The sequence below is a fragment of the Anguilla rostrata genome, chromosome 11 (genome assembly GCF_018555375.3).
Source record: "Anguilla rostrata isolate EN2019 chromosome 11, ASM1855537v3, whole genome shotgun sequence".
Lineage (NCBI taxonomy): Eukaryota > Metazoa > Chordata > Actinopteri > Anguilliformes > Anguillidae > Anguilla > Anguilla rostrata.
In genome coordinates, this window is record NC_057943.1 from 4,491,992 (window position 1) to 4,513,430 (window position 21,439).

At 49.2% G+C, this 21,439-nt stretch overlaps 1 protein-coding gene and 1 long non-coding RNA gene across 2 annotated transcripts in view; both read right to left on the minus strand.

Moving 5' to 3' along the window:
• Positions 1-2,069: 2,069 nt before the first annotated feature.
• Positions 2,070-6,949, minus strand: LOC135235283 (uncharacterized). Its single transcript, XR_010324335.1, has 2 exons — positions 6,591-6,949; positions 2,070-6,542 (listed from the first exon to the last, which is right to left on the minus strand). It is a non-coding gene; the product is annotated as an uncharacterized LOC135235283 (long non-coding RNA).
• Positions 6,950-7,376: 427 nt separating this feature from the next.
• plxna3 (plexin A3) overlaps positions 7,377-21,439 on the minus strand; it is a 172,239-nt gene continuing 158,176 nt past the window's right edge. The window contains exons 23-32 of the mRNA XM_064300615.1: positions 21,262-21,328; positions 18,708-18,854; positions 13,720-13,879; positions 13,139-13,242; positions 12,441-12,537; positions 11,697-11,887; positions 10,263-10,432; positions 9,446-9,658; positions 8,982-9,132; positions 7,377-8,093 (exon numbers count right to left, since the gene is read on the minus strand). Coding sequence (XP_064156685.1) covers positions 7,998-8,093; positions 8,982-9,132; positions 9,446-9,658; positions 10,263-10,432; positions 11,697-11,887; positions 12,441-12,537; positions 13,139-13,242; positions 13,720-13,879; positions 18,708-18,854; positions 21,262-21,328 — 1,396 coding nt within the window. The 3' untranslated portion in view covers positions 7,377-7,997. The remainder of the gene's footprint in view (positions 8,094-8,981; positions 9,133-9,445; positions 9,659-10,262; positions 10,433-11,696; positions 11,888-12,440; positions 12,538-13,138; positions 13,243-13,719; positions 13,880-18,707; positions 18,855-21,261; positions 21,329-21,439) is intronic.

Genomic DNA, 21,439 nt, shown 5'->3' on the forward strand with positions numbered 1-21,439 from the left:
TCTCCTCTGGGCCTGTGCAAGTGGAGTGCATCTTTCTCTGTTCCGTTACCAGGGTTACGTTGCACAAAAAAAAAAAAAAAAGTACATTATGGAGACCGGGTCTGCCGCAAAAAGCACAACAAATGCTCCTCATATATAAATACGGGTGGAGGGGGGAAAAATGAATCAGCTGGGGGGTGGGGGGGGGTGCCGACAGAGGGTGGGAGCACAGCACCGTTTCATCACACACCGAGAGGGAACTGATCTCAGCGCCATGGCGAGCCAAGTTTTCTGGAGTTGTTTGTGTACTTAAGTCGCTTTTCCACCGCATGGTACCGGCTCAACTCGACTCGACTCTACTCAACTTTTTTTGGTTTTCCATCGGGCAAAAGTTGTGGATAGTACCTGGTACCTGGTACTTTTTTTTGGTATCACCTCGTCGAGGTTCCGCTCCGTCGAGCTGAGGCGATACCAAAAGGTGACGTGAAAACACTGCAGACCACCGATTGGTCAGAGAGAATCGTTTTCATGCGGCGTCGCTATGACGACCAGCTACGTTCACGGGGGGGTACCATCTGCAGTGGAAAACGAAGTACCTGGTACCAAAAGCGAGTCGAGTCGAGCCGAGCCGGCACCATGCAGTGGACAAGTGGCTTTACTGCGGAACAGGAACAGGAAGCTGGTCGTGTGCGATGATAACGGAATGACACACCGCGGGTCAATCTTCGGGACAGCGGGGGTTAAAGATGTCTGAGAGAGAGAGAGAGAGAGCGGCTTTTTATCCCTAAACTGTCTGCAATCCTCATTTCCTTTCGAAAACAAACTCGTGGCTCCACAGTTGCTTCCAAAAAATAAATAAATAAATAAAAACAAACTCCTTTGTGGACACCGAGCCTGCATTAGCAAATTCTTGAATATTTATAGGATGCTGGTTTGTTATTTTTGTTCATTCATTCCGTTTGATTGGAGGAACACTGGGAGATGTGTTTACCTGTGTAATGACCCGTTTCTCTGGTTTATCTCGTCGTCGCTCACAGTTCGCAAGTCTGCGGCTGAAAATCTTTCATCTGCTCTAATTAATAAAGTAAATTTGGGAAACTTTTTAAGGCCCTGGCCTGCGGTCGCTCGTTCTGATCCAGAGATAAACAGAGACAAACCGCCTGAGGACGTTATGAAATAAACTGGCTTGTTTTTAATTCGCCGAGGCAATGGAGAAAGAGCTCGATCCAGTCCATTCCTGCAACAGCCTTCTTCTGATGCGCGGATGCTTGGACCACAGTACGTGAAGCATTTCATTATAATAACTAAAGTACAGTTGGTGCCGTTGAATTCACACTTCACTGTATATGTAAAAATGAACTATGTTTATATTTTTTTTATAAAGTAACCCCCCGGCCAATCAACCGTGACGCAACCAACCATGTGATATTTGAATGGACCAACTGCAGACAAGGGGAGGGAGGTCCGTGAAACTGGTAGGCTGTTTTTTTTTTTTTTGCAGACAGTTCGCACTGGGTTTGTGCACAAACTCAAAATAATGAGTCTTTTTGTTGTTCTCTCGTTCAAAATGCATAGTTCTGTTTGAAAAGCTCGGTCTCGTTGTGAGCATCCTGGCACCTTTATGGTATCTTGCTGTTGTGGATAGGGGTCGTATGGGAGGGGGGGGGCGGGGGTTAGGGGACCCCAAAAAAAATATGAGAACATAGGGTTTTCCGGGATGGCCTGGGGTGGTGGGTCCCAGTGCAAGACCTTTTCATGGGGCCCCAAAATCCCTGGCGCCCCCCCCTGGTTGTTGACACTAGTGAGTCAGTTCATGACTATCCAACCTTCTCAATTTCAAAACCTGACCTGTGTTCACAGCATATTCTGATTCAAACAGCTTTGGAATTTCTAGAATAAGCCTCAAATACGTAGAACTGATACATGCCTGTACTTTGAGTTAAATGGCACATTAAAACTTTGATACAAATGTCTTCACTTCAAAATCTAACCTCATTCTCACACCCCTCACCCCCCCACACCCAACCCCCCCCACACCCCCATCAGAAATTAATCCCAGTGGAAAGTGTAAACAAACGTTTTGGCACATACAGCATCATCCACATATTTTTAATTAGCAAAACAAAAACACCATGCGTGTAATTTTGAACATTAAGTTATAATCCCATCTTTTGAAAACCTCGGACTGAGTCAAAAAAGTGCAAATATATACAAAACACTTCATTGCAGCCAGCGTTCCAAAGGATCAATTACTACAACTCCTTCAAACGAACATACAGACAAACGGAACAAAGAAACAATAATTTAAAAAGAAACATTTTTAACAAATAATTATACAAAATATATTTATATATTTATATATAATTAAGAACTAGGCAGAGCAATCATCCAACCAGTCAAGCAGCCACTCACAAAGTCACTTCCTCTCCGGACACATTGTTAATATAACTCCATATATCTTTGAAATTGTAAACAAGTTTGTTACGATAAAATGGATTCAAACATTTGGGATAAACAAAGCAGAACAGAACTGACGAATAAATAAAATAAAAAATTTCATTTATTTTTATGACGAAAATGATTTTTTTTATTTTAATTTTTTATTTTATTTTTTAACTAGAACACTGACTGAAATGCAGTTATGGACCTAAAACCGACAAATATCTTCTACAGTATCTACTGAGAAACACCACGACTTTGCACCCATTCTTCTCTTCAGTCTCTCTCTCTCGCGCTCTTCTCACAATAACAGGTGCCTATGTTAATGTAGCAGTACATAGCACATTACAATAAAAGACCATAGCGTACAGTGTGGCTCTGAGCTGTCCCCCCCCCACCCCACCACCCCCACCCCCACCCCCTGCCCCATGTTCGGCCCCTCCACTGACTGGCTCGACGTATGGCTATGGGCCTCTACTGTGTTTTTTTTATTTCATTTATTTTATGTTTTATTTTTAGGCATTCGTTTCACTCAAAAACCCCCCGACCGCTTTTTGTGTTTTTTGTGTACGTAGCTCCACAGCCAGCCTCAACCGCAAACTCACTGCAAGCTCTGCGAGCTGACACCGAAACCAAAAGGCGCTAAATCAAATACGATTCGCCGCTCGGGTTTTTCCTTCTTTCCTTTTTATTTATTTATTTGTTTATTTTGTCCAAGGATTTATTATTTTCTCTAATTTCATAAAGTGGTTCAAACCGGAGCTCTGTGATTCCGTCATACACCTGCGGTGCTGACCGAGCAGCTTTTTTCGCTAGCCGGCCCGGCAGTAATTCTGACCGAACCGCCTCTCCCCCCCCCCCACCCCCCGCACCTCCCCCCTCGCTTGGGGGAGGATTAAACCCCCACCACAGATCCACATGCAAATCAACGGCCCCTCATTTCCCCACCAGAATTAACACAAAAAATAACTTTCGGATACATTACTTCTTTGTAAATTATCCCTGCTGCTTTAAAAAAAAAAAAAAAAAATTAATTAGTCCGACCGCCTATTTTCGGCAAACACGCTTGTTCCCAGATGCTGCGTTAAATAAAGCCAGCGCAGGTTCAAAGACTGTGTGTGTGTGTGTGTGTGGATATAACGCACAGTATTTTTTTTGCACAGGGAACGTAAACACGGCCTTGTGCTGATTTTAATGAGAATCTAAAGCAGGGGGGTGTCCAGTCTTATCCAGACAGGGCCGGGGGCGGGTGCAGGGGTTTTTGTTTCAGTCCAGCACCGAGACACCTGATTCAACTGATGATGGTCTTTCAACCAAGACAGTGATAAGCAGAATCAGGTGTCTTAGTGCTGGGTTAAAACAAAAAAAAAAACCTGCACCCACACCGGGCCCTTTTTTCGGATAAGATCGCACACCCCTGAACTAAAGTGTTAACGTGTTAAGAAATGGTGGGGGTTGGGCGGGCCTGAGCCACTGGGGGTTCGAGATGCGCGCCCTACATCTCTAACGATTCAGTTTTAAAGACACAGTATATGTCAGGGTCAGGTGCGCTCCTGCCATTGCCCTCGACCATGGCACTGGCCTCAGAGCTGGAGTTGGTCCCCGGGCGCTGCACTGTGGCTGCCCACTGCTCCTATAAGCAACTAGGATGGGTTAAATGCAGGGGACAAAATGACCCCACGGGGTTCAATAAAGTGTATCTGATCTTATCCTGGTTGTTTTAAATTTGCAGACTACCTGTTTGCAAAAATTCCATTGCTTCTAGAAAACCAGGTCTCACAATGGTCTCATTTTTGGTTAAAACAGACATTATTATTATTATTATTATTATTAACATATCAATAGCATTATTTTTCAGTATATACTCTTAGAATAGATTATCACTACTATTCAGTCTATGTGTGAGTGAGAGAAGCTTTTTTAGAGAATTATGGTTTGTCTGCCAGCAGCAGGGTTAAGACACCTTTATAATTGTACAGGACACTAGTAATTTACCCATTAGATAAACCCTGAATGTGGGGAAGAAAAACCCCCATATTTATAGAAAGGACTGCGCTGGCAAAAAGACATTTCATACCTATACGGTTTCCCCCCCCCCCCAAACAGGCCAACAGTAAACAAATTAAAAAATCTTTCCATTTTACTACCAGTATCCAATGGTGAACCCTGGTTGTAATCAACCTGTAATTACGTGGTGTGGTTACCTCAAACTGCAGATAATTATACGCTATTACAATCAGGTTGCGTTACTTTGGGGGTACAAACGGTAGTGTACTTAATTGTGTATATTATTCACGGCAATGTAACAGAATTATCAGCTTATATTAAGGGCAGCAAAAAAATTAAATGCCGCCATTTAATTTTATGCATCTTTGCTGTCTACTCTTTCTAGTAGTGCATGTAAGGCACAAATCCGGTTCACATGGCCACTGTGATCTGTAGTTTTCTCAATGCTCTCTCAGGACTGTACTCTCTCTCTACCATAAACATATAATTCAACCATGAACTTGCCTACTGGCTGTTGCTGGAGGAAAGTGTCGTTGAAAACGGTTGTGTCCCTCGTTTGTGAAATAGCAGAGCGCACTGCTCCTGCAGTTACAGTGTTTCAGCACTAGAGGGCGAGAAGAGTGACATGGCAGTGGCAGCCATTGCACGGTCCTGCCTGTTCCTTGCTCATTTTGTTTAACCCTTTTAAGGTGAGAGGTGCACAAATATGTGGTTAGAATGTTAACTGAACATTCTAATGCTGATGTCACAATCACTACTGGAAATTGAAAGCCACAGAGTTCTAGGACACGGACACAGAATGTTGAAGGAAAAAAAAAATTCCAAAAAACCTGCACTTGAAAGGGTTAATTTAGCTGACATTTGTAGATGTAAAGAAAAAGAAAAACAGCTGAGCACTAAGCACAGACTAGTGCCCCATTAAATCTTGAGCCCTGTAAATTACACCGTCATTCAGACAATCCTTCTGGTCCTGTTATTCATGTGTTATGCAAAAAAAAGAATTAAAAATTAAAAAGTTCAAGTATGAAATTATGCTCAGCCCCCAGTGGAATTCACTGCTTATTGGAGAAAACAGTGCGCACCTGCGTCTGTTAAAAAAAATAAATACGTAATAAATTAAACAATAAATACTTAATCGTTGGAACAGGGCGGAACTCAGAACCAGGCAATTAATGAAAACGGATTTTAAAATATTCCCAGGCTCGCTCGGTTCGCCCCTAATTCCGGTCTGTTTTCCCCTCCTCACACCACCCAGTGTTGAAATGGCGATCGTGGGGGGACCAGTATTACGACCTCAGGAGACCATGGTGATACTGGGGAGCACCCCTGCCGTGGAAAGCGTCTGGACCGAACGACGGCACACGCGGAACCGCTCGCGTATTTAATAAAACGGGCCTCGGTGTTGCCGGGCGATACTGGCCGGTTTTTTAATATCATTCTGTCGTTATTCTAATAGCGAGAGAGAGAGAGAGTAATGAATAACCACATCGCTAAGATCCAAATTATCAGCGGGTCAAAGCAACTATATTAAAAGTCACCACTCCATTTTTATTAGAGTGTGGCAATGTGAATGGAACAGCCCCACCCCCTCCCCCCTCCCCCCCCAACCAATCACAGTGCAGTCGTCATAGCGATGTGCGCTGCGGTTTCACATTTGGCGTGGCTGTAAACTTGAACTCTGAACCCTGACGGGAGAAGGCGAAGTTGTGCTGCCACCTGCTTCAGTGTCTGTGCTTGCTGTCGTGTCACGTGTATGAAGCTCGTCGTTTCCAGGGTGACAGCTCTGCTCAAACAGACTGTGTGTACGCTCGGTAATGCAGCTGGGGGGTGTGTTTTCGCCAAACGGACGGGACGGTGAAGGTGTGTCGATTGCGGCTAGCTGTCGGGACGGCACTTATTGCTCTCAGTGGATCGGCTCAATTCGGGACGTCCTACATCCTGTCTGCGGTGTGTGTGTGTGTGTGCGCCTGTTTGTGTGTGTGTGTGTGTGCGCATACGTGTGTGTGTCTGTATGTGTGTTTCAGTACCTGTGTGTTTGCGCGTGCGTGTCTGTGTGTGTGTTGCAGCGTCTGAACGCGTGTTTCAGTTTGAGTGTGTCTGTATGTATGTGGACGTACCTGTATGTGTGTTTCGGCGTGTGTGTGTCTGTATGTATGTGGACGTACCTGTATGTGTGTTTCGGCGTGTGTGTGTGTGTGCGCGCTTTCCACGGCAGGGGTGCAGACGAGCCATGGGCGGGACATCTGTAACCCTCTGCGGATAAAGAGCGGTGCGGAAGGCGAGATAGTGGGCGGGGTCAGGGGGGACAGCCAGGGGGACTAAGGCCCATTATTCGGGAGGGATTTAAAGATTCCTTCACGCACGCGACGGAAAAGGCAAGCTCCTCAGGACTCACTTCCTTCACTTTCCAGAGTCCGTTTTTGGCCCCAAATTCAAGTAAAAAAATAAAATTAAAAGGCGCTTTTGTAGGTAAGAGGGTGTCAGCTGAGCAGCCCCCCCCCCCCCCATCATCCACTTACCCACACCTCCCTGCCCACACCTACCCACCCACCCCCGAAATCCCTACCCCCAACCCCCCTCCCCCCGCCCCATCAATGCAGTTCTCTCCTCAGGCCACTGGTGATCCTGCGGTTTGGTCTCTTCCGTCGATTCGGTAAGCTTTCCCCAAAACAACCGGGCCCTCCTCCGTTTCCACGACGACAGAGGAGCGCAGGGTTCTCTCCTCTCTGCCTGGGACACCCTCTAGGCAGAGGGTTTCACTCAAACCCGTCCATTATCTCGTCCATTATCATGTCCATTATCTCGTCCATTATCATGTCCATTATCACGTCCAGAACAAAAAACAAAAACAACAACAAAAAAACAAAAAAGTCTCAATTCCCATCTGCTCCCAGGACTTCTGCTGAGAATGTGTCGTTATTTTTTGTGTTTTCCTTCTTTTTTTGTGTGTGTGTGTCTGTTTTTTTTCTTTTCTTTTTTTTGACTGTCATCTTTATCAATAGCATTGTCATCATTCTTTCATCCAAGACCAAAAACTATTATTTTATCCATGGCACTAGCTTGGCAATTCAGCACAGTTTCCAAGGCAACGGTATGTATGCCTTTCATGGAATGTATCTCATAAGATGCACAGCAGTTTTCCCTCCATACGGTCAGGCAGTTACTAAAGTTTTCTTTTTTTTTTTTTTGATTCGTTTTTTTTTTTTTTTTTCCATTGGGGAAAAAGCCAGTGTGGAGAATTAAAAACGAAAAAAAAAAAACGAACAAAAAAATCCCCCCCCAAAAAAAACATCGGACGGAAATCGTTGCGCGTCGCTGCTGCGGCAGAAACGGCGTCAAGGGAGAGCGGGTCGGACCGCGGGGTCCGTGCCGAGGACCCTGGGCTCAGTACGCTGTGCTGTGGTTCTTTAGTGTTGATTGTCCAGTGTCTCACATCATCCGCTCATGACCCAGCACAGGCCAGTTCACCAAAAAACCCCGCCCCCTGCCACTAACCCCGCCCCCCCTCCCCCCCCAACCCCAAAACCCTGCCCCTTTCCCCACAAAACCCCCCCCCCCCCCGGCCCCTCTCCTCAGCTGCTGCCTGACATCAGGTTAATGGCTTGTTCCAGTTTGTGTCGCAGTTTGTGTTTGCGGCAGTATCCGTCCCTGTCCAACGCCGTCAGGATCTGGCGGTGAGAAAAGGAAGGAACAGAGATGTAAGCAGTGCTGGGAAAGGTACTCTGGGAAGTGTAGTTTTACAAACCGCCAATTACTTCACACTGAAAAGGCAGCTGAACTACAAACAAGCAACCCTAAAGAGAAACGTAGCTTGTGGAACTACAATTACGCAAAAATAGGTAAATATATAACTACTTTGTAAAAATAAATCAATAAAAAAAAAATGGGGAGAACCAGCAATGTGTGGCGATTGGTTTTTGACCAACTGGCAACTATAGTTGAGCAGAGTGCTTCCCACCAATCGGGATCAGAGGGAAAATAGAGAGAGAAGATGGTATTTGATAAAAAAGGAGTGGGGGAAAAAAACAATATTTCAGGGCCAAAAGTAGTTGGTAATTCTCGTAGTTAACCGCGACACAAATTTGAATGTAGTTGAACTACCAGCAAACTACTGCAAAAATCAAACTGCTCGCCAACACTGGACATGCGCTGTCCACCATCGCAGGCCGAACTCAGCCCGTCTGACATGAATCATCCAGGTATTTAGTGCCGTTAAAAGAAGCTAACAGATAAAGGGAAACGCCGAGCTGAGACATCACGGGCCGGGCGCACTTAAGAAACGAGCGCTAATTGAAACATAATTAAAACGGGGCCGAGCCTGTAATCGACAGGCCGGCGATCGAGAGGGATCAGGGATCTATACTCGGCCAATTTAAAGACGGCAGAGCTTACAGGAAAACCGTTTTTTTTTTACTAAACAGCCATTAAGGAAGAGCAGGCATCAGGGAATTACAGTGATTACACCGAAGCTCAAAATGGCCGCTTGGCACACGCGGTGGCAGTTACGTTCGGCGTATGGCGGTGGATACGGTTGGCGCGCGGTGGCGGATACGCACCTCCTCTTTGTACTTGCTGATGTAGAAGTAGAGCTCGCTGAGGGCACTGAGTGGGTTGAATTCGTTGGCATGGAGACGGGACTGCTCCACCAGATAGGCATCCATATCCTGGTCGCTGATGCTGGGCATCTTGCTTATGTCTCTGTAATACCTGGTGCGTTCGAATAAGCATAAAAAATACATAATGTATTTTAAAAGACAGTCAAAACAGACAAAGACAAAAGCACACCTCATTCACCAGGGATGCCCAACCCTGTTACTGGAAATCTACCATCCTGTTGGCTTACACCCCAGTCCTAACAAAACACACCTCAGTCAGCAGCTAGAGATCTTAACGAGCTCATAATTAATAGAATCAGGTGTGCCAAATTAAGAGTTCAAATGAAAACCAACAGAAATGGTAGATCTGCTGGAGCAGGGTTGGGCAGCCCTGCTGTAGACGGTGATACCACACAGCGTCCCACCTCTCCACCCAGCTCTTGTAGTTGGGGATGTCCTTGGCGTAGAGCAGCTTGTTGGAGGGCGAGTCCTTGCCCAGCCGGTGCTCGGAGGTGGAGCAGGAGTCCATGAAGGTCTGGGCCACCACCGACAGGCAGGCGTCCGTGATGCTGCTCTTGTGGATGTCGAAGACGAACTGCGGGTTCTTGATCACGTTCACCCAGAACCTCAGCGGGAGGCTGGGGGGGAGAGAGAGAGAGGGAGGGAGGGAGAGTGAGAGAGAGGGAGAGAGAGGGAGAGGGAGGGAGGAGGAGAGGGGGAGAGAGGGAGGGAGGGAGAGAGAGAGAGAGAGAGGAGGAGAGGAGAGAGAGGGAGGGAGTGACAGAGAGACAGAGAGAGAGAGAGGGAGGGAGGGAGGGAGAGAGGAGAGAGAGGAGAGAGGAGAAGGGAGAGAAGAAGAAGAAGACGTGAGTGGGGAGGGAGAGGACGAGGAGAAGGAGAGGAGTTGAGAGAGAGAGGTAAACGGAGTACGAGGGAGAGGAGAGAGGCAGGGCGAGTAGAATGAGAGGTGGGAGTGGGGGGGAGGACAGAAAGCCTCAAGAAAGAGGGCCTAAAACAGGACCCCCCCCGGTGCGCTGTAGCGCCGGAGAGAGCGCTCACCGAGTCTGGCAAACCAACCGCTGTCTCGCGCCCGTGCTTGCGGGTGACTCCGCCCCCTCAGGAAGCAGGATGACCCTGTCCTTCGAGTGAACAAGAAAACGTGGGGAACACGCAGATTGCGCAATCGCACCCCCCCCCCGTCCCGCGTCCCTCCATCCCCCCCCGGGGGGGTCCGGCGCTCACCAGTTGCTCTTCCAGGTGTGCCGCACGTCGGGGTCGCTGATCTGCCGGCGGTCCGCCTGCTCGTCCAGGAAGTCGAACATGTACTTTATGGCGAGGGGCAGGGCGCTGCCCCGGTGGGCCGTGCTGAAGACCGTCTCGAACAGGTCGTCCACGAACTTCTGCAGCGTGCCCTGCGGCGAGACGGGACGGGGGGACGGGGGACGGGGGGGATACATCTCTTACGGGGGTGTGTGGGGTCCGAACCACGCCTCTGCTCACTTTGCATTTTTTATTTACATTTACGTTTTTACAGGTCAGATAAGGTACAACTCACAGCCATGTCCATCAAGTTTAGTTCGCACAGCAAAGCACTGGCTACATCAGTAAAGTTATGTCAAGTCAAACTAGAAGTGAGGCATGATTACAAGAGATTTGATGATAGAGCTACAACCTTACCTTCCTCACTAGCTCAACCTCCTCCTTCTCCCAAATAAGACAGAGGAAAATGTCGCTAGCGACTAGACAAGTCTTACCTTGGTGGCCAGCAGGCAGGTCAGGTAGATCTCAAGATAAGGGGCTTACCTTGGTGGCCAGCAGGCAGGTCAGGTAGATCTCCAGATAAAGGGGCTCACCTTGGTGGCCAGCAGGCGCGTCAGGTAGATCTCCAGATAAGGGGCTCACCTTGGTGGCCACCAGGCGCGTGAGGTAGATCTCCAGATAAGGGGCTCACCTTGGTGGCCACCAGGCGCGTGAGGTAGATCTCCAGATAAGGGGCTTACCTTGGTGGCCAGCAGGCGCGTCAGGTAGATCTCCAGGCTTACCTTGGTGGCCAGCAGGCGCGTCAGGTAGATCTCCAGATAAGGGGCTTACCTTGGTGGCCAGCAGGCGTGTCAGGTAGATCTCCAGATAAGGGGCTCACCTTGGTGGCCAGCAGGCGGTCAGGTAGATCTCCAGAAAGGGGCTTACCTTGGTGGCCAGCAGGCACGTCAGGTAGATCTCCAGATAAAGGGGCTTCACCTTGGTGGCCAGCAGGTCAGTATCTCCAGATAAGGGGCTTACCTTGGTGGCCAGCAGGCGCGTCAGGTAGATCTCCAGATAAGGGGCTTACCTTGGTGGCCAGCAGGCGCGTCAGGTAGATCTCCAGATAAGGGGCTTACCTTGGTGGCCAGCAGGCGCGTCAGGTAGATCTCCAGATAAGGGGCTCACCTTGGTGGCCAGCAGGCCGGTCAGGTAGATCTCCAGATTAAGGGGCTTACCTTGGTGGCCAGCAGGCCGGTCAGGTAGATCTCCAGATAAAGGGGCTTACCTTGGTGGCCAGCAGGCGGGTCAGGTAGATCTCCAGATAAGGGGCTTACCTTGGTGGCCAGCAGGCGCGTCAGGTAGGTCTCCAGATAAAGGGGCTCACCTTGGTGGCCAGCAGGCGCGTCAGGTAGATCTCCAGATAAAGGGGCTTACCTTGGTGGCCAGCAGGCGCGTCAGGTAGATCTCGGACACCATCTTGCTGCCGCGGTCGCCCTCGCGCTGGTCCGCGTGCTCGTGGTTCTTCACCAGGTGCCAGAGCTTGGTGCCCGTCTCCTGGTCGGGCGTGATCATGGGGGCACGGGAGCGCAGGCTGTCCGGGCTGCTGGACGTCCTCAGGAGGCTCTCTGTAAGGGGGGGGGGGGAATGGTGACCGGTCAGGGCAGGGGACATTCCGTGCATTACAGTACAAGAGCGGGGGAGGGGGTCTATCAGGTAGCTTTAGCTTCAAGCTATTATTATTGTTATTTTTACAATTTATAAAAAGCGTTTTAATTCATCCTAATTGCCACCGTGACCCTGACTTGGACTAAGCGGTTAGAAGAATGGATGGATGGATCTTAACTCGTATTGGTATGCAATGACGAATATGCTTCTACCGTGGATCTAAAAAGCCATCAGTGTGTGGACTGCATAAGATCCCCGACACTGAGGAATAACAACACGTCTTTTTAGCGACACGTAGTTTTAACAAAACGTTTTTTTGGGCGCGATCGCCTCTGATAATTCCACGCCGCGCCTTGCCTCGTGTTAAATGCAAGATGGAGACGCACACACACGCGTGTTCCTGCTCTATACTCATGATCCGTGAGTGTGTGTGTGGCAGAGGCGAGATCGCGCATTGGCGGGTTACGAGCCGCCGCGCTGCCATGGAGACGAAAGGGGGGGCGTGTTTCTCACCGTAGCGGCTGAGGGAGCGGGTGAAGGTGAAGGAGTTGGCGATGTTGTAGGCCGAGACCTGCTTCTGGACCAGGGCCACCAGGGAACCGTCCGTTACCTGGAGACCACAGGTACGTTACCGCAGAAACGCAAAAAAAAAAAAAAAAAGAAGAACACTTACACTGGAAAATGGGATTCTGCATTAGAGTCTGTTCTCAGTGCAATGGGCTTTCAGAATGTGTGCGGAATAGCTAAGAAGTGGCATACGCTCAGAATATGAAAAGGACCTTAATGCTTGTGTGCGTGCGTGCGTGCGTGTGTGTGTGGGTATGTACTGTGGGTGAGTGTGATGGGTGTGCTGTGTGTTGTGAGCTGGTGTATGTGTCATGTTGTGTGTGTGTGTCCAATGATGTCAAACTGGAAGGTGCTAAGGGTGTGGTCGGCAGCGGCACAGTGTGGTCTGATAAGGTAGGTCGTGTGTCCTTAGAGGTGTGTGTGTGCCGTGCTGCGTGCAAGGTGTGTGCTGGCATAGTGAGCGTAGGCTGTGTTCTAGGGTGTGGCTGCGTGGCGTGTGTTTGCGTGGTGTGCACACGTGTGTGTTGCTGGCATACGTGAGCGTAATGAGTCTGTGTCCTTAGAGGTGTGTGTGTGCCGTACAGGTGTGTGTGTGTGTGTGCTGTACAGGTGTGTGTGTGTGTGCCGTACAGGTGTTGCGGTACCTGGTAGTGTGCCAGGGTGTTCAGCCTCTTCCAGTCGCTCTCGATCTTGGTGGTGACGTCTTCATCCTGGAGGATGATCCGGGTAAGACGTCCCTGTCGCCATTCTGGCCAGAGGAGAATCAGACTTCGTGAAATCTTCACTCATATCTCAGAACTTCTGCAACTCAAATTTAAATGTATAAATTATTTTTTTTCTTTTTAATTTGCCATGACCACCTACACATTCAACCATATCTTTTTGGAGGAAGGAGAATTTTTTAGGACACCCTTGAAATTAAGATGATTCATCTCAAGAGGTTTATCCTCTCCATAGATTTCACAGATTTCCACATCCAAAAAAAAAAATGCTGCAAAATCTGTGGGGGGAGAGATGGGTTAAGGGGATTACTCAGAAAAAAAAGAAAAAAAAAAGAAAAGTTTTTAGAATTGGAGTCCTATTTAAATACTGCATTGTAGGATGGGGGGGGGGGTGTCCACCATCTTAACCGTGCTTTTTTTTCTTACTGCCCATAATAACCCTGGAGGTACAGATATCCCAGAATGCCCTGTAGACGAAGGCTCTCTCTCTCTCTCGCTCTCACCCAGGTCCATGTCCTCGGCCTGAGACCTCTGGGAGAAGGGGATGCCCTTGTACACGGCGTCCAGCAGCTTGTCCTTCACCTGCGTCACCGTGTCGCAGTTCAGCACCTTCACCGGGACCTCCGTGCCCGCCTCGCCCTCCGGGGGAATGCACATCAGCGTCTGAGGAAGAGGAGGGAGGAGGAAGGGGGATTATATACAGGGCGACATAGCTCAGGAGGTAAGAGCGGTTGTCTGGCAGTTGGAGGGTAGCTGGTTCGATCCCCTGCCCTGGGCGTGTCAAGGTGTCCCTGAGCAAGACACTAACCCCTAACTGCTCCCAACGAGCTGACTGGTACCTTGCATGGCAGCCTTTCACCGTTGGTGTGTGAGTGTACGTGTGAATGGGTGACTGAGAGGCATCAATTGTAAAGCGCTTTGGATAAAAGCGCTATATAAATGTAGTCCATTTACCATTTACAGACTTCAGATCCACTACGCAGACAGAAGGGGGGGGTGGGGGGAAACCAGGCTCTTGAAATTCGCCCAGCAAGTAGGGCACACCACACAGGTACTCCAGAACACAGCTCACGCGTACGCACAGAAATTATTTTTAAAAAATAAATTAATAAATAAAATGTTATAAAGCACCTGCCGCCCTTGACCCATTTCTTAATCTCTTAATTGCAAAAAAAGGGAAATTTCGATACACCGACGGCATAATTAAACGTTCGGAGCTCCCGGAACTCTCCTAAGGTCCGTTTGGATTTCCGTTTACGATGGCGGATCCGGCTTTAAAATCGGCAGCGTTCTCGGCTGAATTAACAGCGAGACCCTACCGCACACAAACCCGCGGTCATTCAATAACGCTACAAAACGGTCGTTCGGCGAAATTGAATTTGAAAGCCGCAAATACTTAGTCTGACACCTGCAAATATTTATTAGTGACTGCAGAGGGACAATAAGAGAACTGCCGCTCTCTGCTTCATTGATCGCTGGGATTTCGCGCCACGGGGGGGGGGGGGGAGCGAGCTTATGAGGCCGAGGGCAAATTGGCAGAAAATCCAATTCTCAATGATCCCAGGCAGTCCATCTCCCGGCTCAACCAGGTGTCACAGAATGTACAGTGGACTACCCCCACCCCCCTTTTTTTTTTTTTATTTTTTTAAAACACTTTATAAATGCAGAACCTTTTTTAACATAACAAACTTGTATGTGCGGGGGGGGGGGTGGGGGGGTTCACTGTTCAAAGATGTTATATTTTGTGACCAAAATAACAGGTTTAACTGCCTTCTTTTAGGCACCTTTTTAAAAAAATTATAGCCTTTCTGAGAATTAGACATACAAATGAAAACATTTCCTCTTCAGCTAAACCCAGTATCGCAGTAAGATCCTTTTCGGTTCACTTTTTTTATTACGTAATCAAAGCCTGTAACTAGGGAAGAATACAGAGTAGCTCAGAGCTAGCGAGAGTAGCTCAGAGCTAGCGAGAGTAGCTCAGAGCTAGCGAGAACAGCTCTAAGCTAGCGAGAGTAGCTCAGAGCTAGCGAGAGCAGCTCAGAGCTAGCGAGAGCAGCTCAGAGCTAGCGAGAGCAGCTCTGAGCCAGCGAGAGCAGCTCTGAGCTAGCGAGAGTAGCTCTGAGCCAGCGAGAGTAGCTCTGAGCTAGCGAGAAAAATGTCTGCAGTGTCCAAACGGAGGCTCGGGAAGTTATATCTTTTATTTTATCTACACATCCACTGATACCTTCTGGGCTCAACTGTAGTAGCATACAGACCACAGCATCGTATTGGTGAAGATGGCATTTGTCTGTTGTAAATCATGTGCAATGCTGCCATAGATCATCATTAGGATCTACTGTATGGAGACACTAGTGCTATATACAGATGAAACTCAGGAGAACACAAACTGCGAGATTACTTCCTTAATTTTCATTATTTTGATGCATATTCACAGTCACGCTACAGTAGCCTGCAAGCTGTACCTGGATTATTTTACTTCATGTTTTATGTACTTAATATAACATGAAGCCACAGTAGCCTTGTAACTTTGCTCTGGACAAGAGTCTGCTAAATAAAACTGCAAAATGTGGAATGATATGAGTGCTGCTGTTGCTCCTACTGCTACTGCTTATACTGCTGCTACTGCTACTGATACTACTGCTACTGATACTACTGCTACTGCTGCTGCTACTACTGCTGCTACTGCTACTACTGCTGCTACTGCTACTGCTATTACTACTGCTGCTACTGCTACTGATACTACTGCTACTACTACCGCTGCTACTGCTACTGATACTACTGCTACTACTGCTACTGATACTACTGCTACTACTGCTACTACTACTGCTGCTACTGCTGCTACTGCTGCTACTGCTACTGCTACTACTGCTAATGCTACTACTAGCGCTGCTGCTACTGCTACTGCTACTGCTACTACTAGTGCTGCTGCTATTGCTACTACTGCTACTGCTGCTACTAGTGCTGCTGCTAGTGCTACTACTGCTACTGCTGCTACTACTACAACTATGTTTGTTAGGAAACACTAACTGGTCTCCACATTCAAACATGTAAAACCTCTATGCCGTGGACACATACATACGGGCGGAAAACATTCACCGGGCTCAGGTAGCGACGGCCTCCTGTATCCGGGGAAATTTACCGGATATCAATAACGTTTAACAATGGGAGCCCGACGCGGCTAACGCCACGCCGTTCGAACGGCGGACGGGGGAACGCGATAACCGACACAAGCCAATGGGCGTTCCCGAAAAAAAACGGGAGACGTACGACGTCCCGGGCCAGCCGCCGCCGCCGTCATTACCGCTACACTTCCCTTTCATTCATTTAAACTCCGCGAGCGTGCGCCCAGCGCGCCGCTCACACCCCGTTTAAATCCATTGTGTCCTCGGTGCGTTAATCAGGTGATTAAAGCAACGGGCATCTGGCACGGGAGCTGGGGGGGGACGGAGGGGGGGGGGTGGGACGGGACATCTGCGGCAAACGCCACTCACTGATCATTAGCAAAGTCAATTTCTCCCCCCCCCCCCCCCCTTTTCCGCCACGCGAAAGAGAAAATATTTAACAAGTGGAGCGTTTCTGATTAAAAACCAATTACACAGCAAATTAAAGAATTCTCAAGGAACCGCAGACAAGTTATATTTAGGAAAGGGGGGGACTGGGAGCCGCTTTTTTTTTTTGGACATGGATTAGCGGGGTGGAGAATCTGCCATGAATGCTGGCGCCGGAGGGGGGGGGGGGGGGGGGGGGTGAATATGAGCCTGACGCCGCAGAGAATTTTTCTCGGGTGCTTTGGGTGCACTTAACTGTAACGGTAAATATGTTCCACAGTGGTGTGTGTGTGTGTGTGTGTGTGTGTGTGAGTGTGAGTGTGAGTGTGAGTGTGTGTGTGTGTATGCGCATCACAGCCTGAATAAAAGTCTAGACTCAACCCCAGAAGCCACATTGGGTTTGACGGGATAACAGAGGAGACCTTAGGGGACTGTGCACCAATCAGGAGTGGGAACACCTACAGTTATTGGGGGGGGGAGAATGGGGGGGGGTCGCGGCTCTATTACCACACTGACGGAATTTCACTTAATCTCAGTCACTCTGAACGGTGCGGGACGAAGATGAGATACAGTAGGCGAGCTGTAATGGGTTTACACAGCCGGGTAGAACTATGCTCTGCCGTGACCTCTGACCTCCAGCGGGGGGCCCGTAAAACAGACAGCACTTCAGGGACAGGTCTTATTTCTTTAGCGGTGATCTCCTGACATCTGCCAGCGCGGCGGCGGCGGCGGCGGCTATCGATCCCTCCACCGGCTGAGAAGGAAGTGCTGCGCTCGTTACATCGCGGCCGCGCTTCGCGAGCAGGAGGAGGAGGAGGAGGAGGAAGAGGAGAGGGTCTTATTTCCATCGCATCATTCAGCCTCACACCACTGTGTCTTATTTGCACCCCCCCCTCCCCCACCAGCCCCACCACCCCACAACCCCCCCCCCACGCTCCACCAATAATGAATTGAAGGTGATTTTGGAGAATTCCGGAACTGTCTTTATAACTTTACCCCCCCTCCCCTCTGCGGGGGCCCCGGGTACTTTTATGAGGAAGTGGACGGGGGCCGCTGAGTAAATCATAAGCGTTGGCGGGCGGTGTTCACTGTTTACCGGCAGCGCGAGGCTCAGCCAGCCAGGCCCCACAGACCCGAGCAGCGCGGTGGAGAAGCACTGCTTTCCTGAGCTCAGCGAATTCCTGCTTCTGTGTGACTCACTCCGAGTCGGTGTGTGAGTGAGCGAGCGGCAAGAGCGTTCGGGGGGGGGGGGGTTGTCTTCGTTCCACACCCCCGTGTCCCTGCCTCCCTCGCTCCTATCGAGCCAATCGACAGCGCGTTCCCATCGAACCAATCAACAGCGCACTTGCTTGCTCGCTCAAGCTGAGAACTTGTTCTTCCTTCGATACTCCGGTGACATATTGGACAACGGGTCCATAAATCGTTACTTAAAAAAAAAAAAAGAAAGCAACACTTCCCTTTCACTCTCACATCTCCTCTTGGGTAAAGAGAGTTGTTGGCGGTATTGGCGCACGCCAGCCGTGGAACCCCCGGGCCATGCCACTCGCTGCGCGGACAGCGCAAGTTAAAGCTCTACCACTAGGGGGCGACGGGGCCAGAAAGGCAGCCGAGCGCAAATAAAAGCTCTACCACTAGGGGGCGACGGGGCCAGAAACTCAGCCTTATGCCACACGGCCTGGCGCCAGCTCTCTTTCTCGCCTCCTAATATTCTCCGTTCTCCGTTTTGCGAGCGAGCGAGCGCTCGCGGAGCGCGGGAGAGAGAGAGAGAGAGAGAGAGAGCGAGGTGCCAGCGGACGGGGATGCGTGGGCCCGGGCACATTTTTTTCGCGGGATTTGGAACCCGGCGGGTCTGCCACCGGGGGGGGGGCGAGGCGGTTCAAGCTGCTCTGGAGCGCCGCGGCGGTGGCGGCGGCGGCATCGTGCGGTTGCCCCGGGAGACGCACCAGCTGTTTGTAGTCGATCTGCTGGCGGATGAGCTTGTCCTCGCTCAGGGAGTAGCGGGCCTCTCCAGTGATGGCGTCGATGGGGCCCTTCTCCATCTGCTGCTTAATGGCACAGTACAGCATGAAGAGAGGCTCCCCTGCACACTCCTGTAACACAGAGAGAGAGAGAGAGGGTGAGACCACACACCCACGCACGCACACACCACGCACACCTACAGCAAAGGCTCCGCACCTACACAGAGAGGAGAGGAGACACACACACTCACACACACACACACAGTACAGCATGAGGCTCCGCACACTCCACACAGAGAGAGGTAGACACACACACACACACACCACACACACACAGTACAGCATGAAGAGAGGCTCCCATGCACACTCCTGTAAAGAGAGAGAGAGAGTGAGACCACACACACACACACACTCACACACACACACACACCACACACACACACATACAGCATGAACAGGCCCCCTGCACACTCCGCACAGAGAGAGGGAGTGCACACACACACACACACACACACACAGTACAGCATGAAGAGAGGCTCCCCTGCACACTCCTGTAACACAGAGAGAGAGAGAGGGGTGAGACACACACACACACACACACACACAGTACAGCATGATCAGAGGCTCCAGGCACGCTCCTGTTATAGAGATGGAAAACAGGAGAGATGGGGGGAAAAAAAGGTAGAGGGGAGCAGAGAGAAAGAGGGGGGGCCAGGAGAAAGAGGAAAGGGAATTAGGAGAGGGAGAGAGAAAATTGGAGCAGATGAAAGATGGAGGGGTACAGAAGAGAGAGAGAGAGAGAGAAGGGAAGAGGAAAAAGTAGCAAGATGGACAGACGGGGGATTTACATGAGAAATTTAGGAGGAAGGCGAGAGAGGGAAGCAGAGAGTGGGAGAAAAGGAGAGACAGGAAAGATAGAGAGAGAGAGGGAGGGAGGAAGGGAGAGAGGGAGGGAGAAAGGGGGCGGGTAGGAGGAGACACACACACAGAGGGAGTGGGGGCAAGATGGGTAATCACTCTTCATTCCAAACAGCGTTTGTGAAGAGAGCAGAAGTCACCAATTACCCACTTAAAAGCTTTTGATGCCTAAAGCGTGATACTGAGAGAACACTATGATTTAGTCCTTAGGCACGATTAACTTGACATTATTAATTACAGTGTGACATCCCCCCCGCGCACCAGCCACACACGCAGGGGGAGCCCCCCGAACCTTCGCCAGCCGAACGAACGAACGAACGCACGCAGACGCGCTTATCGCGCTTAGCCTCGTGCTATCTCCGCCGCACCGCAGAATCGCTCCCCGGTTCTCGTGTTCAGATCCAGGCGTCGGTAGAAAAAGGCTCGCCGCGTTATCGGCGAGCGTTCCTGACGGACTCGGGCCATTTTTTTGGGAGCGGTAAATGAAATTTTTTTTTTCCCCAAAGGCTTGTCGGGATTTTATATTAATTACGCTACTGAGCTCTTTTACCTCAAAAAAAGGGAGGATTTGTCTTGGCTCACGGGGCCTCTTTTTGTAAGGTTTATTCCACCCCCCCCCCCCCCCCCCGAATTTCAGCATGTAGGATACTAATCACGCTTTCAAAAACATGTTTCATCATAAGAATAAGTGATTAAGAATGGGTGCTTGAGTGAAGAATTTGACCTTTTTTTTTTTTTTTGCTACTCTCACTGCATGAAATTAGTAAATGATTCTGAAGCGAAATGGCAAAAAAAAAAAACCCTTTGTGAAATTTAGCAGGCAGAGAAAATTCCACTTGTGGTGGATTGAGATGGGGGTCAAAACACTTTAACATCTGCACCGATGTAACTTAAATACGCTTGGAGCACGTCCAGAAGCAAATTCCAGTAGCCACTTAAGAGTCTGCAAATACAATGGACCAGACTTCCATGGTCTTAATGAAAAAGACAAATGTAAAGGACTGTGCGCTGTCTAACACTAACACAGACGGGCACAGACAGTACAAAATTATTTCATTTGTGTTCCCCCCCCAATCCCTCAAAAACAAGAATTAAAAAAACACACTGCATTCCTGGTTCCTCTGATCAGTATCTCAGTTCAACATGAGCACAACCATTTAATGATCTGACATCATTCACTAAATTTTATTTATAACATTCACTCAGATTTGTTTACAAAGCTGATCTAATTGTGAAAAACCAAACATCTTATTTTCTCTTTTCTGCCTTCACGTCCACCGCACACGCTAAACTTTAAACTTAATAAAATTATTTTTCTTGGGCACAGCCAAACTTAAAGCACCAACAGTGAGAGCCAGCACCATGACAGAGAAACAGTGCACGCATGAACCCAAAAGGAAAGGAATTTCTTCCTTCTGCAAATGGCAACAAGCACCACGACTGAGGTGCCAAACCCAAAAATAACAACTTAAACTGTAACCCAAGCCCTGACTCTAGTTTTCTTTTTAGCCATCATTACAGAACAGTGACATCTCCGTTATTGAGTGGAGAGTGAATAGGACACTGATCAGTGTGAGAGCAGCAGATAAAGATCAGCCCGGTGATCAGCAGGCACACTCACCTTGAGGAATCGATGCAGCAGGAAAGTAAACCAGTTTGTGAGCATCTTCTCCGCCACAGACTCGGTTCTGTTGGAGGGGAGGGGAGGGGAGAGGAGGACCTGCTGGTCAGTTTAATGTGCACAATCACGCACAACACACACACAAACCACACACTCACGCATGCCACACACACACACA